This window comes from Lolium rigidum, chromosome 1 (genome assembly GCF_022539505.1).
Source record: "Lolium rigidum isolate FL_2022 chromosome 1, APGP_CSIRO_Lrig_0.1, whole genome shotgun sequence".
NCBI classification, from domain to species: domain Eukaryota; kingdom Viridiplantae; phylum Streptophyta; class Magnoliopsida; order Poales; family Poaceae; genus Lolium; species Lolium rigidum.
In genome coordinates, this window is record NC_061508.1 from 91,496,873 (window position 1) to 91,512,863 (window position 15,991).

The 15,991-nt window shown below is 47.1% G+C and overlaps 1 protein-coding gene across 1 annotated transcript; it reads left to right on the forward strand.

Moving 5' to 3' along the window:
- Positions 1-13,441: 13,441 nt before the first annotated feature.
- On the forward strand, positions 13,442-15,414 carry LOC124648950 (OVARIAN TUMOR DOMAIN-containing deubiquitinating enzyme 4-like; the record flags this gene model as incomplete). Its single annotated transcript, XM_047188633.1, has 5 exons — positions 13,442-13,582; positions 13,672-13,712; positions 13,835-13,933; positions 14,408-14,604; positions 15,027-15,414. Coding segments are annotated over 4 exons (453 nt in total), but the record flags the coding sequence as incomplete, so codon positions are not given.
- Between the last annotated feature and the right edge of the window lie 577 nt (positions 15,415-15,991).

Below are 15,991 nucleotides of genomic sequence, written 5' to 3' on the forward strand. Positions count from 1 at the left end.
TGAGCCGCGGACAAGAAATGGGGAAAAAAGTCGTCCGTCAGCGTCCACAAAGTCTAATTAGCGCTCATTTTGTGTCAGGCGTCCGTAGAGAGACTCATGCATAGAGTCTCTACAGGGACGCCGGACACAAAATGAGGCGTCCACATGCATGCATGCAGCCTCTGAGTCCCCACATCTGCGTCTCTTTCCACACACTTTCTCTCACCTACTTTTCTCACATGGGGTGGTCCCTCTATTAAAATGCATGCATCCGGACGTCTGTTTGAGGACGCGGCTGGGAAGGGTCTCTTTTTTGTACAGATTTTTGATCTCTTTTTGTCCGGCGCGGTCCCAAACGTGCCCCAAATCATTTGTGCCGGACGCTTTTTGAAGGACGCGACTGGAGATGCTCTTAGAACCTCCATATGGTTTGATCATGCCTGTAACTCTTGAATCTACTACGCATTTGAATAAAGGCATGTGAACGTCAAAAAAAAAAAAAACTAAACTAGTACTAATCCATGCTGCAAACACGAACCGGCTGATCCGGAGACGTCCCTCCGTCCTGAACGGTACATTTATCCGTCTCTCACCAGTATAGGGCCGTGTCGGTATTGTCCGTGTGCCCGTGTACCAGATGATGCATGCATCTGCTTCGTGCACCGTAGCTAGCCAGCTGGTCCGGACATGAACGAATTTCTTTTGCAGCGCCATCTCTATCGAACAACGCGCCTAACTGTCAAAGATCATGAGCAGAGCAACCTTTGCTAAAGCTCATGGCAAATGCAAAGAGGCGGCTAGCTTTGAAATAATGCATTTCTTTATAATGATGATGTAGCCACGTGAAAGTGAAAATGCGCGAGATCGTATTATGAAATATATACGTAGTTCTACACACCATATATGCACTATGCTGCATTTAGAGAGCTAGTATGGCATATTTTTGGTTGAATCATCTTGAATATATTTTTGCCGAGGCATATCCACCGCCGGTTCTCAAATAGGCGCCAATAGAGACGTTGGCACTACCGTATGGGAGCATCCTCTTTTTGGGAATGCTGCTTCCACACCGACGCCTCCCTCATACGCCAGTCCCGATAGAAATTTGAATTTAAAATGATATTTAAAAACCTAAAATTCATACGAAATTTATACAAAAGTATCGTGAATTTAAACCTAAATAAAAGTTAAACTTCATCCTAATCTAATGGCCATCGGTTGGGCCACACGACGGGCCTGCCTCGTCGTCGTTCTTCGCCTTTACCGCCTGCGTCCGTGCCCACTTCTCGTCCCTTGCTTCGCCCATCTGGCGGTGGAGCATGGCGGCCGGCGTCGCAGGAGCTTGCCGGCGGTGCTGTCCCCACGCTTCCAGCCTTTGCCGAGAAGCCTCGTTCTCGGTGCGCCTCGCTTTCTCGCGGGCGAACGCCTCATAGTGCCGATGAGTGTTGAGCTCGTAGAGCTTATGTCGTTCTGCCTCCATGAGGAGGCGTCCCGCCTCCTCCGTGGCTGCTCGCTGGCGCGAGATCTCGAGGGCGTGCTCGAGGTTGGCGTTGTTGATGAACTCCCGCTCCTCCTCCTTCAACCTCTGGAAGCGTTGCGCGTTCAGCGACGCCAGGATCGCCGCCTGCTCCGGGTCGGCGGGGGCCTGCGGCTGCTCGCCCGACTACGCCGCCTCAGCTTCCGCGTCTGCGACGTAGGCCTCGTGCCACGCCGCGAACCGTGGGTCCTCGTCATCGTCGGAGCTGTAGTCCGCGTCGGGCTGCGGCTCCAGCTCCGGCTCCGGTGGTGGTGGAGGCAGCGCGCGACCGTTGAGGCCAAGCATGGAGTACGTCGTCTTCAGACGGCGCGGCATTTTTGAGGTGGAGAGGAGTGAATGGCGCGGCGGCGGTGGAGGAGATGAGAGGATAGCACCGCGGTGGTGGACGGCGTACGTACTAAATAGTGGTGGCAACTACCCGCATTTACGGCGGCGTAGGCGACTGGACCCTGCGTGGCCAGTCGCTGCCCTCGTGGCCGCCTTGGTTTCCGCGGGAGACCATTAAGCGCCGAGTACCAACCTTCCCGCGTCGCGGCCGATGCGAACCATCGCGTCCTCTTGCTGACAAGGCGCCCCCACTCGCGAAAACCGTCGTGCCGCGAAGGGGCACGGGGATGCCGGCGATTCTATTGGGCTCAAAAACTAGTCGGTGCCGTTTGGGGCGTACCGGTGCGAGCCCAAAAACCACGCCGGCCCCCAAAACGCTATCGGGGCCGCTATCGAAGATCCTCTAACTTCATTCACGCGAGTGTTTTTTTGTAGTAACATCGTTACTAACTATGTCATATGTAGTGCAGCAAGTCACACTCGCACAAGCGGGGACTTCGGACGCACGACCTTTCGCTCTCGTCCGTTGGCGACGGAGAGGCGACGGTTCCTGCCCTCCTTTGGACACCGGTGAGTTGGTTACCTCCTCCCCCTCCCTCCGCTGCTCTGGCGGCTGGAGGAGGGGGGTGGGCTCCCGTTTCTCTCCGGTTTGGTCCACAGGTCTAGGGTCTCGTCTTCGTCTAGTGGCAGCAGTTTGGTGGGGCTGGTGCATCGTCGAATAAGGTGGCCTCGGTCTCTCCCTCACCACAGAGGCGTCCGTCCAGGCGACTCCGTTGAGCCGATGGCCTCGTCTGCTCACCGTTCCTTTGCAGCGGTGGGCTCTTTGTTTGGTGCTGGAACAAGGTTGGTGGTCCGGCGGCGGCAAATTTGGCGTTCTTCCCCGGCAATAGTCGCGGGATTCGCCGGATTTGGATCTAGGTCAGCGTGGGTAATGTCCCTGGCCGACTCGTCACAACGTCAAGTGCCTGTTCTACAGGCCTGGTGACATAGGCATCCCAAATGGGCCTGCCAAAGATAGTACCTGGGGTTTAATGAAGGCCCACTACCCGAAGAATAAGAAGGTTCGAGAGCCCAAGATATATTAAGGAAAGTAGAATTGTAATAGGAAGTGTTGTTTGTAATCTGGCGGGATGAGTTAGAAACCGTCTCGGACTCTGTAACTTGTACAAAACGAAACCCTCGGCTCCGCCTCTTATATAAAGGGGGAGTCGAGGGACGAGGAGTTCATCGAATCATTGTCTGCAAACCCTAGTTTTCATAATCGTCGAGCACTTTTCGGCTGAAACCTTCGAGATCTACTTGCCCTCTACTTCTAACTAAACCCTAGCCTACAATCCATAGGCATTGACAAGTTAATCCCTTGTCAATTGGCGCCGTCTCGTGGGAACTAGAGGCGTAAGGATCCGATCTCGATGGCACGTTCAAGATCTTCGACATCATCAACCGGAAGCAACACTATGGATCGAGGTAAACGGATCGCTGCTGGTCTTGTTGATTTTGTTCCTCACCCACCCTCCCGTTTGGATGCATATGCGTATCTGGGGGAGCCCATGGAGATGACGTTCGGAAGGTTTCACTTTCGCGTCGAGAAGGAAGGATCGTATCGTGTCGAAATTCCGATTTCGTCGGGATCGTCGGCGGTCGATTCTGATTTTTCAAGCTATGGATCGTCAACTGAGTCAGAAGAAGAAACTTCGGCAACACGCTACGTCAGCATCAGAGCAAGAGAGAAACTCGCCAAGATCTTCAGCAACACATCGTTTGAGTCATCTGCGGACTCATATATAAGCGATGGCTCAAGCGATGTCGACAGTTACGACTTCATCGACAAATCCATCACAGTGGGCAAGGTCTTCATCAATCTCAACAATGATGTCACCAAACCCAACATAGATCTGAGTACAAAATATCATCAGATTTATGCCATTGAAAATCAAGAAGAAACATCGGAGGCTTTCGACGATTTGGGTAATCCTTTTGTCGACCCCTCAGATCTAAGGAGAGGTATGGGCACTAAATATGTCGGGCCCACACCACGTGTCAGAGTTCAACTTCCACAAGCAGCTCGGGATAGAGCGGCAAAAGCCCTAGATGGTTCGGAGCCAATGACGACAACAGCCTACAGCTCAAGAACTCGCAAGCTTATCAATATAGGCTCGCACGAACCGCCCGAGAAATAGAAAAACAGACAGACTGAGTTGAACAGGAGAAAGGAGGCAGCTTACGCATCCAGCGAGGAGAAGGGCGAGATCTAAGTGGACAATCTAGAGTTTCGGGTGATAGCCACAGGGAGGCTCGGAACGAGAGGAAGATCAAGGTTACAACACATACCCGAAGCGGAAAGAGAGCACTTGGTTCAAAACCTCGACATGTCCTTTATGTCGATAGATACAAGAGGAAATATTATCCCTAAGACACCGGAAGCTGGGTATATGGCGACACAAGCTTACATCCTCGCATCCGAGGCCACCCCCGGGAGATCCAAGGGAAACATTATACAATATGGCGTTAGCAGGGGTTGGAGCTATGGGGACGGCGTTCGTAGCAACGCCTCCCGAAGGAGCGGCAAGGCAAAATAGTCCACGACCTGCGGCGGCAACGGCGGCGGTTCCCGAAGGACCAAGCGGAGCAAGAGACACAGGAGCACAAGCAAGGGTCGATAGAGCGAGACAAAGCGAAGGGATCATCGGCAATCCCCGGAGCTTAACGACGAGGATATGTGCGGCCTGCCGTGCTTCACAAGGAGAGTACGAAAAACTCGAGTCCCGTCGGGATTTAAGTTGCCTGATCACTTCAAAAAGTTCGACGGCCTGCAAGATCCAGAGGACTGGCTAATTGATTACATCGAGACGGTGAAGTTAACAGGAGTGGCCCAGAACAAGCAGCCATGATTAAGGGAAAGATTGACAAGAAGATTTGTTCTCTCATTTACTCTCTGATCTTCGGCAGCAGAATCAAGAACTGAGCCTGTTAAAGCGACAGGGCAAGAAATTGGCAGAAAGACACAGCAAAATAAAGAGAAGGGATCACAAGATCGCAAAAACGTACCTAACATATCTGTGCTAGCTTCCAGCATTAGCTCAAGCATACTATTTTCTCGGGTTGTGGCTCCCTTTGCTTCCAATACAGCAGCATCCTTAGCAGCCATAGCTTCTTTGGCTTGATGAAGAGCAAGTTTTTCTCCTTCAGATGCTTTCCGAGATTGCTCCATCATGGCCAACGTCTGTTTCTTCATAGATTGAAGTTGTTGTCGAAGTTCTTGCAAATCTTCCGACAAATGTCCGCCTGACGAACTTTCGAGGGGATTATGGTCGACTGGTACTTTCTTCGAGAAGGAAGATGCAGGTGAAGCAGTAGCAGAGCAAGGAGTGGTCGAGTAATTGTCAAATATTAACTGGAAAAGAAAGGCCCAGGATCAATGAAAAGCACGAAGAGGAATTTCATTACTTTCTAGAAAATTTACATGGACATTACAAAAGGAAGTTCTCCAGGGGGACTAACAGAGTAATTGTCGCCAAGGCTAAAATGGCGACAAGAGCAAAAGACAGAGAAAGAAAAAACAAGGAGGCATGCAACTAGACCTCCGGCCTCGAGGAGCTAGGAGTCGAAGCTGGCTTGATCCCGAGATACGCCAAGATCTTCTTCGTGTTGGGCTTGGCCGCCTTAATCAACGACCTCCATCTCGACTGCTCTATTTGATCGGTGTCGCCAACTTTCATCCAATCAAGCGTCTGTTGGCTGTCAGCAACAAGGGCAACAGTGTTTTCGACAGCAACCTTCATATTTTCCTGACGCATCTTCAGTCCAAGGTCTTCTGATGAATTGAAAAGCTTGGCAAGGGTAAGGAAATTCGAAGGTTCCTCATTCTTCGGGAAGAAGTAGGGGAACAACGCCGACAAACCTGCACTAGCATTTGCCACGCCTTCACGAATTTCGCGCCCATGAAACTCCAGAAGAGAAAGTGCGTCAAGGAGAGGGTCATTGACGGGATTCTCCAGATCAAAATCTTGGTTTGTTTGGGCTGCCACACGAGACAAAACATTAGTCGAAAATCAAGAAACAGGAAGTACAATAAAATAGAAAGGATTGATAATATTACTCAGAGTACGTCGACTTTGCGACTTCAGACGCTTGAGGATCCCTTGTTCACGAGCAGCTTGTGCAGCTTTCTGCTCGTCTAAAGCAGATTCAGCATCTTTAAGCCTTTTCTGCAGTTCCTCGACACTAGCAGCCTTTGCTTTGGCATCATCAGCCTCGGCTTTAGCTTCGCTAGCGACAAGTTCGGCTTTCTTGCGAGCCGCCTCACTTTGCTCCAGTTTGTGAGCAAGTGCGTCGGCACGCTTATTGGCCTCTGCAAGTTTCTCTATCAAGATAAAAAAGGGGGAGGAAAAATCAATAAATCGCGACAAAAAAAAGGAGCAAAATCAAGGAAGAACGGCAAATATAGAGGTTATTACCTTCGGTTCTGCTGGCATACTCGCGGTACCCAATAAATTGGGATCCGATGCGGATAAGATCTTTGATCATGGGCTGTCAAAGAAGAAAGACGTAAGAGAAAACATCGGCATTAAAAACAAGTGAGGACCTAAAAAAGAAAAATAGAGGAAATATAGATATCGACAAACTTACATCATCCAAGAGCTGCGACGAAGAGCTGCTCAATTGAGGAGGAGGCTCAATGATCATTTCAACCCTTGCCCTTTTTGGTGAAGGGACAAGGGGGCTTGAAGGAGGAGTAGATGTATCAACATTTTGTTGAGGAGGCGACGATTCTTCTCCTTCAACGGGCTTCTCCGAAATAACTAAAGTGTGTGACGTGCTCGTCCGAGGAGCTACGTCACGAGTTGGTACTTCTTCCTCGTCATCACCTGCGAGTAAGGATCAATAGCATAAAAAGCAAGACAAGAAAAAACTTCGACTACGTAAATAAGAAAAAATCAAGGTAACTTACGAGCTGACGAGGGATGCAATATAAGGATCATAAGCCGCCTTCGGATGAGAAGGAACAACTTCCTCGGCTTTGGATGTGCCGGAATCTTCGACATCGTTCCTCTTCCTTTTCCTTTGTGGGGAAACAGCGGGAGGAGGAGATTGGACTGACGTAGTGTCCTCGGAAGATCCCGCAGATTTTCGAGAATCCACGGGATCATTCACAAAGGATGGAGCTTCTTGATTGTCGTCAGTAACAATGCCCATTTCTTCGACTTCTCCATCCTCAGGAAGAGGAGGAAGGGAAGCCATAGTAGGATGATTCTGCAGGAAAATAGCGGCAAAAGGAAAATAGAGAGATATCAATACAATGAGATGCAGGGAAAATTCAGAACAAGATAAAAATTCGAGAAGACAAAATACCTCGGGGAGAGGATTGGTGGAGCTGTATGGTTCCACGCGACAAGAGGAAGGAATAGGATCCCTCTTGCTCAGCGAGGTAATTCTTCGAATAAGCTTCTCCAAGTCTTTCACGTAAAGATCATTGGAGAGCCTATTGGCGTCATTGACACCGAATACGTCCAGAGGGGATTTTTGCGAGCCCGAAGAGGCCGCACTCTAATCCTAAGAAAGTAGGCAGTGATTTGGACACCGGATAACTCTTTGCCTCGAGTATTTTGGAGCCGGTGAATACGAGACATAAGAGCTTCGTCGCCTTTTTCTCTTCTTCGGAAGCTTCAGCATCCCAAGAGTAGCGGCGTTGAATTTTTGCGTTTCCGTCGAAAGGAACTATGTTGTGTTCCACGGAATTGGCACTTTCTTCGTGTATATAGAGCCACCTTTTGCGCCATCCTTGGACAGAGTCAGGAAATTTGACGTCGAAATAATCAACGTCGGTGCGGACACAGATAACAACACCACCTATGTTGTAGGTGGCGTTGTGAGCGCCATTGCGGCGGAGGCAGAAAATGCGTTTCCAAAGAGCCCAATTAGGAGCGACTCCAAGGAAGCATTCGCAAAGCGTGATAAAAATAGAAATATGAAGGATGGAATTGGGGGTCAGCTGGTGCAGCTGAATTCCATAGACAAAGAGAAGACCGCGGAGGAAATCATGGATTGGGGTAGAAAGGCCGCGGATGAGATGATCAACGAAACTAACCCGGTACTCCATTGGAGGCTTGGGGTAGCTTTCTTCGCCGGGAAAACGGATGGCGTCTTCCTTCTTCATCGAGCCAAGCCTCTTCAAGCATATTGACATCTTGATTGGAGATTTTGGATCTCTCCCACTCAAGATCCTCGCCGGCCATCTTGGATTCCGGAGTGCCGTGGCGGGTGAGTCGCGTACGCGGTGGCATCAACAAGACTCGAAAAGCAGGTGTTCGTGCGTGCGGAAGATCGAAAGAGTTGGGCGCAGGGGAGTTCTTGCAGAGGGGAGCAGATGTGCGGCGCAAGAGAAGGAGTGAACGGAGGTTGAAGAAAGGTTTATATAGGCTTCGGGAGAAGTAATGAACCGTTGGATGAGAAATCGTGTGGTGAAAAGAGATCCGAGAGATAAGAGGGTAAAAAGGTATTTTTACGGAGATGGAATGGAACAGACGTTACCGAACGTGCGCCAGGAAAAGCGGAGGACGTGTGTCCCCCACTTGCACGACGTGTCAACGTGGTGAGAACAATGGACCCACAAGGCAGAAAAATCTCGACTATTAATAGAGCTGAAGAGAATTTGACAACGGAAAATATGTCGACAAGAAAAATAAAAGGAGAATGGCGACAGGAGAAGTTATTTGAATACTTCGGAGCTTTTGGTCAAAAACAAGTTTTTGCCCAAATGCTCGGGGCTACTTCGTTAAAAGTAAAATTTCGACTATGGCAAATATAGAAATTGTGGGAGCCTACAACCAAGCACAAGTTCTTGGCTGTAGCCTCGGGGGCTACTCCCATCGGGAGCGCTGTTCGCGCACCCGATAGATAAAAAAAAGAGAAGAGAAAGAATATCGGGAGATAATGGCAATATAGCGACAAGGTGGACTAAAATGTTGAGCCTACAACCAAGCACAAGTTCTTGGCTGTAGCCTCGGGGGCTACTCCCATCGGGAACGCTGTTCGCGTGCCCGATGAAGTATAAAAAGAAAAAGAAAGAAAGATAGAAAAGCAAGAGAGTATATTTCGAGTTATAATTAACTCTACATATACTCCCATCGGGAGATTAATATAAGTCATATTTGACTCGATAAAATGTGCCATTCCAACAGCCGGAAAAGCACTCGACAATATATTCTCGTAACGCCAAAGTTGCGATCAATTTCTCGAATGCCGCAAATTTGCGAAGGTAAGACCCCGGATCCATTCTCGTCGGGCGTGGCATCGCCGAAGACTGCGCTCTCGCTACTTTTATCCGTATCAACAGATACGAAGAAAAATCCTAACGGACGCATTAGGTACTCGATAAATTTGACCGGGACTCGACAGTAATGGTAAGACCTTAAGCGGCACCCGTCGAAGTTTGCACCAAGTATCCCGAGATCATGTCCAGGGACGTGATCTTGAAGTAGGTTTTTGCGGATTGCCACTAGAGCAGTTAACTAGTACCTGATCCGTCAGATGAACTAGCCCCAACTACCAATATCCCTGTACAATATAGAAATTTATATGAAGAAATATAGAAAGGTTTAATTTGTCGAATAAGAATAAACAGTCGAGATTTTCCCTGATTCTACGATTCAAGCAAAATCTCGGGGGCTACTGACATAGGCATCCCAAATGGGCCTGCCAAAGATAGTACCCGGGGTTTAATGAAGGCCCACTACCCGAAGAATAAGAAGGTTCGAGAGCCCAAGATATATTAAGGAAAGTAGAATTGTAATAGGAAGTGTTGTTTGTAATCCGACGGGATGAGTTAGAAACCGTCTCGGACTCTGTAACTTGTACAAAACGAAACCCTCGGCTCCGCCTCTTATATAAAGGGGGAGTCGAGGGACGAGGAGTTCATCGAATCATTGTCTGCAAACCCTAGTTTTCATAATCGTCGAGCACTTTTCGGCTGAAACCTTCGAGATCTACTTGCCCTCTACTTCTAACTAAACCCTAGCCTACAATCCATAGGCATTGACAAGTTAATCCCTTGTCACCCGGTCTTCGGTTCACAACACCTTGAAGGCTATGGCGCTGGCCTGGATTTCGGTTTGTTGGTTCTCCGTCGCTCTCTCTGGTGTGCATCTCGGTGGCGCCAGCGGACGACGACGGTTTCAGCCCTGTTTGTTTGCAGGGACTCCAAAGGACTTACTTGTAATATTCTTTTATTTGGGGTCCTTTCGCAAAGTTTCCTGGACACCTGTCAGTCCTGGTTTTCCTGTACGTTCCACTTTTTGTACTCTGTTTATTTGATTTAATATATTGTGTGGTTCTCTCAAAAAAAAGTCATATGTTAAATTGTTGATAAGGAAAACAAATTACACAAAAACGTCCACATAGTCCCCAAATAACAAAAACGCCCATGCAAATCATAAACGAAAAATTCGAGCAAGCCATTGCAGATCCTTACAACTGAATCTCCCGCCACCATCGAGCTCCAAAGGGAAGATAAAAGAACACTCAAGCAGCCGTTGAATTCGTCGACGTAGCCCTGAATAGAAAACTTCATTGGAGTCGCCGCATTATCCACCGCCGTGTAGGACAAGATCTGAGGGAGTAAGCCATATTGACAACAACATCACACTACTAGGAAAAAACATCACAACATCGGATGTAAAATTTTCCGTAGTTACCACCTGCGCGCTAAAAAAGAGGTCCATCAGTGTTATTTACCACCGACGCACCCAAATATTGGAGTGCCCGTGATACGAGGATGCAACCGACGGGCACAAAATTTGCTGCGCCGGGAATAATCCCCGCACAGGTCCAGGCTGGGCCAAAATTTGTCCGACCCTTACCGCTAGCGCACCACTATAGTGAGCCGCCGATGGTATCGCCCCCCACCCCCACCCCCATCGCCACCCCGGAACCGCCTTTTCAGTTTTCAAAAAATATAAGAAAATGTTAGAAATTTAAAAAACAAATTATTTGAGTTGACCATGTATTATGTGTTCTAGTTGTTAGAAAAATTCACAAACATGAATTCAGATATATTAGGCAAAATGGCGCCATGTTTTGATAAAACAACTTTTCTATTTGCATACGACCTCCGATGAAAATGTTTTTACATGAAAATGTATCTATGAAAAATTTTACATCCGATTTCAGGTTTTATAAAAAGTTGCAAAAAAATTATAAAAAAATACCGCTAGCACACTGGCATATTGGTGCGCCGGTGGTAACCTATCCTATATATTGAAATGAGCCGGCTCTCCTCCTCCTTCTCCTCCACTTCCTCATCTCCTCCTCCTGCTCCTCTTTCCTCCGACCACCTTCTCTTCTCCTTTCTTTTCCTCTCCTCCTCCTCCTCCTCCTGCTCCTAGTAGTGTCCTCCACTTCTCACCGCCGACTACATCTAAGGACACCTACTGATCGGCGACCACCTCCCCAACCTTCATCCAACGACAACCTCCTCGACCACCCTCCGACGACCACCTACGACTGACCACCCTCCTCTCACTCACCTCTTTCTCCTTCATGCGCGACGACAACGGGCACGACTCGATGAACGTGAAACACGACGAACGACCTAGATCTAGATATAGATCTGGCCTCTTTTTTTTTTGAATTATGTAAAATGTTACCGTCGGCGCACCCGGCTGGTGCGCCGGCGCACCCGGTGCATCGGCGGTAACGCGTTATCACCAGCGTGATACCACCGACGCACCACATTTTTCGCGTGTGCGTTTGCGGTAGCCGATTTTGGTGCGCCGACAATATGCCGTTTCCTACTAGTAGTGTCACCCTGATCAACGTTGAAGGTCGGATGCTACAAGTGGGATTGTGGGAACCTAGCCGTCACAATGATGCACAACGAATCTCCCAAGACATGCACTACTTGCCCCTCAATGCTGCTAAGCATGCCATCAACAAGGAGAGAAGTCAGGGAGGCCTAATTTGATACTCTTATTAGGAATATATCGTTTCCCTATGATTATGCCGAAATTATAAAGCAAAATTAGTTATAGATGGAAAGATGTTAAACCACGCTATTATGATTTGATTGAGTCAAAGAAGGTTGTCATGTCTAATGTTGAGGAAATAGTATGTGTGTCAACTCGATCGGTTGGCGATTAGCGAAATGGGCAAATCGATCAATTAATCAGCTCATAAATCAGTTAATCGATCTGAGTTGATCGGCTAATCGGTGACCCACCAAGTAGCGATTAATCGGTTAACCGCTGAACAATTTTTTGAACAATGGTCATGTCTCTTTTCTTGATCTCTTTATGCAGTTGTTGCCTTTGGCTATATATAAACATATAACATGTGCTGGACAAAACATCGGTTACCGCACGGAAACAGACATGGTATGAAAGCAGATATTCTCACGACGCCGATTCTAGGTTCCTAAACATTTTCACATCAGGTGCCACACTCGGAGAGAATCTCCACGAGGCGCGGCACCCGGTATCAATCAAAGATTGGATTTGCTCATTAGATCATCCCAGCTGTGTGCTCCAAACGGCATACGACACAAGCGTCGGACAAACAGTTTGGGGGACACCGGTGCGGGTTGCCGCTTTTGGTGGACGCCTTTGCCCAGCGTCATCCCCTAAATCGGAAATTTTAAAATGTTAAACTTCACTAAAATTTAATGGAACGAGCCGATTTCATTCAAAGTTCGTTAAATTTTACAAATTTGAATGAAAATACGGTGAAATATAAACCCTAAACTAATCGCGGTGTGGGATGGCATTCCAGAACCACTCCACGCCAATGTGATCCTCCGTTGTTGCCTCGTCCTCCTTCTTGTTGGCCGTGCTACCGCTCGCGCATGCGATGTCACTGTGCCTCCTCCCGTTGGCTACGCTAGTCCCTCCATTGACCATGATGTCAACGAGCTTGCCGGACTCGCTAGCCGACCATACAATGCCGACAGAGAGCGGCACCTCGCGGCGATTGTTCATCGAGTTGCCTAGGGCTTGAAGAAGCCTCGGCTCGCTCTCAGGGTCACCGTCGTTGCCCATCGCAGCTGCCACCTCCCGCACGTACTCCTCCTCCCACCTCTGCCCGGCAGTGGCGGCCGCGACTTCTAGAGCAAGGCGATGCCAGTTCGTGGAGGCGGCGATGGCTTGCACTTCACGCGATGGAAGCGACGAGGAGGCAGCGGCTGGCGTGCCTCGCTGATCACGATGCCGCCAGTGCGGTGGCGTTTCCTTGGAGGAGACACTAGTAAAATTCAGTATCTTCTTAAACAAGTTGATCAAACACGAAGATCAGGCTGAACACCGTAAGAAAGGGCAGCAGCACCTGCAGTTATGCTGAAAAAACGTAGTGCATTTGTTTTTTGAGGATGCCCATATTCTTCTTTAGGACATAACTGCACATTTCAAGGGCCATGGGCCAGATTTGCCGAATCCTTGAAGCTCAACAGGCCCAGACCTACCGATAAGCCCATCCATGCCTTTCTTCGCTGTCCTGGTTGGTTCTCGAATCATCTCGACCGTGGTCCGTGGGAAGATGGAAGATGCTTATTCCAGCATATTTATATTTGCGGATATTTCAGCATGGCATTAAGTTGACTACTCGTGACTGTTTTACCTGGATTTACTAGGCATTCCAGGAGATGGAAGATGCTTATTCCGTTCCGTGGTTCACGGTGCATGTGTCCGGTCAGGGAAAGCTATACCTAATGAAGATCTTCAGAGAAAGCTAGCTGATGAATTGAGGTCAATGGTATGTCTGGAATGTTTCTAGGCGTTCTTGTTTTTCGTGCTATTGCCTTTCATTCTCTAAATCCGCTATATAAATATATTATTGTACAGGTTGCCGATGAATTTGTCAGTAGACGGGAAGAGACTGAATGGTTAGTTGATGCACATTTTTACTGTTATTTTTGTTCTTCTGATTTTAAGATAAAGTTGCTACATGAAAGGAATTATTGATGCATTTTAAACTGTTGCATTTTCTTGCAACAACTATTGACAGGTTTGTTGAGGGCGATTTCGATACGTATGTTTCTCAGATTAGGCAGCCACATGTGTGGGGTGGTGAGCCAGAACTGTTCATGGCTTCACATGTTCTTCAGTAAGTAATTGGACCTGTTATGCATTCTTTTCCTCATGGGTACCAAAAGTGGCTACCAGCAATAAAACATCGAAGTTCACTTATGTTTTGTTAGCCAATATCTATATCCCCATAAGCTATATAGCTTTACCAAAAAAAACACGGGTAATGAAAAGAATGGACTTGTTTCTTTATTTTGTCTGACTTTCTTCCTACTATGCTTATGTCAAATCATTACAAGCCACAGATGCCAGTAGGGATAATGTTCAATTTTTATTTCTAGAACTGTGCAAAATACATTAAGTGGACAAAATAAAATGAAGTTGACTAAATTCTGGTCATAGTTATAATTAGAGAGCTAAGAAGCTCTCATGTTAATGCAAACCAAAAAAATCCTTCTTGATTTGATGTATGTTCTGCTAACAACTTAACTTGCACTTAAGCAGTACTTTCCATGAAGTAAGAAGTAAGAACGCCATTACTTTGTTTACACAGGATGCCAATAACTGTGTACATGCGTGATAAAGATGGGGGTGGTTTAATAAGTATCGCTGAATATGGCCAAGAGTATGGTAAAGAAGATCCAGTACAACTTCTGTATCATGGTTTTGGCCATTATGATTCCCTTCAGATTCCAGCCAATAGGGGTCCAGAGGCAAGAATGTAGAATTTTGGAGTTCCAGATGGACAAGGTATGGTCAACTATTCTGATTTCCGTCTTTTCACGACGATATATTGTTGAGATACTGATGACTTATACAGTGAGCGTGAGTGTTTAATTGTTTATATAGCCTCAATGTGCATTACAAGCTTTGGAGCAATAACTATGTCGCAAAAAAACCACATTACATTAGGTTTCCTGAAATAATGTAGTGACAAGTAAGAAATCACGAGTCGGAGTAGGCATTATTATTTTTGTTCCCTCCTGTGTAAGCCGTTATTCCTTAATCATTCGGGAACCTGGAGATTTACCACATGACCGTTACGTCCATATCCACCCGCTTTTCAGACAATCTAGTGCATGAATAAAGAATACTTAACAAGTTATGAATCCTGAACTTCTTACGCAGTTACCATTTCCTTAGAAAGGATTCCTGACTCAAAAAAATTGCAGGCAGGCACGTTGCAAAAGCATTGATCTGTGGATAGCAGATGTCTTTGTCTAGGGACATGCTCATGAAAATGGTAAGAGATGGACGACATTCCATTCTCTGTTTGAAGCTGCCCAACGAGCAAAATTTGGAGCGATCCATTGCATCTGATTCTGCTGAAGAAATAGGCAGGAACTCAAAAAGGTAACATCATTAGGGGAGACGACTGAATCCTGCTGTGTTGGTTCATGTACTCACCATGCAGTGGTGTAGACTATTTCTCGAAAACCTCACCATGGAGTGGTGTAGATAAACATGTACTTGTAAGGCTGTAACTAGATGTAATCTCTGTTGCTCAGGCAATAAAAGGATTGGGATTATTGATAGATCTTGCCTTCAATGTTTTCCTCTAGAGGGTCTTGATCATGAACCGTTTTGAACAGCGAATGCTTGCTCTGTACATAATGACTAAACTATGGATGGCAAGTGAGAACAGATCAAGTAAGATGTTGGTTGACAGGCGGCAGAAAATATGGTTCCTACTGTCTGGTGTGATTTCCTGGAGTATTATTGTTATGTTGTAGGGATTCAGTCACACTTGGAGGAAATCCTAATTTGAGACACAATTTAAGAACCAAAAATGACAAATCAAATGAGTACAGCCGTTTGATTTTCTTCCGATGAACAACAAACAGTAGATAGGTGCAGGTTCTGCATAATATCCCTGATCTACTTTCCGCTGCCGTGTCTGTCAGCAAGCAATACAGTTACAATATGCAGAGGAGTGCTCAGCCATGAATATAGAGAAGTACAATAAGTTCAGAATTTAATTGTAACATATGGTTCGATCATCCGGGTCTGTAAATGGGATAAAGAAATAGAATACTAGTATTTGTGAAATGTTGTTGACAGATCGATCAATACAACGACATCCATTACAGGATTGAACATTATGGAAACATTCGAACTATTAAGAAGTATGTAAATG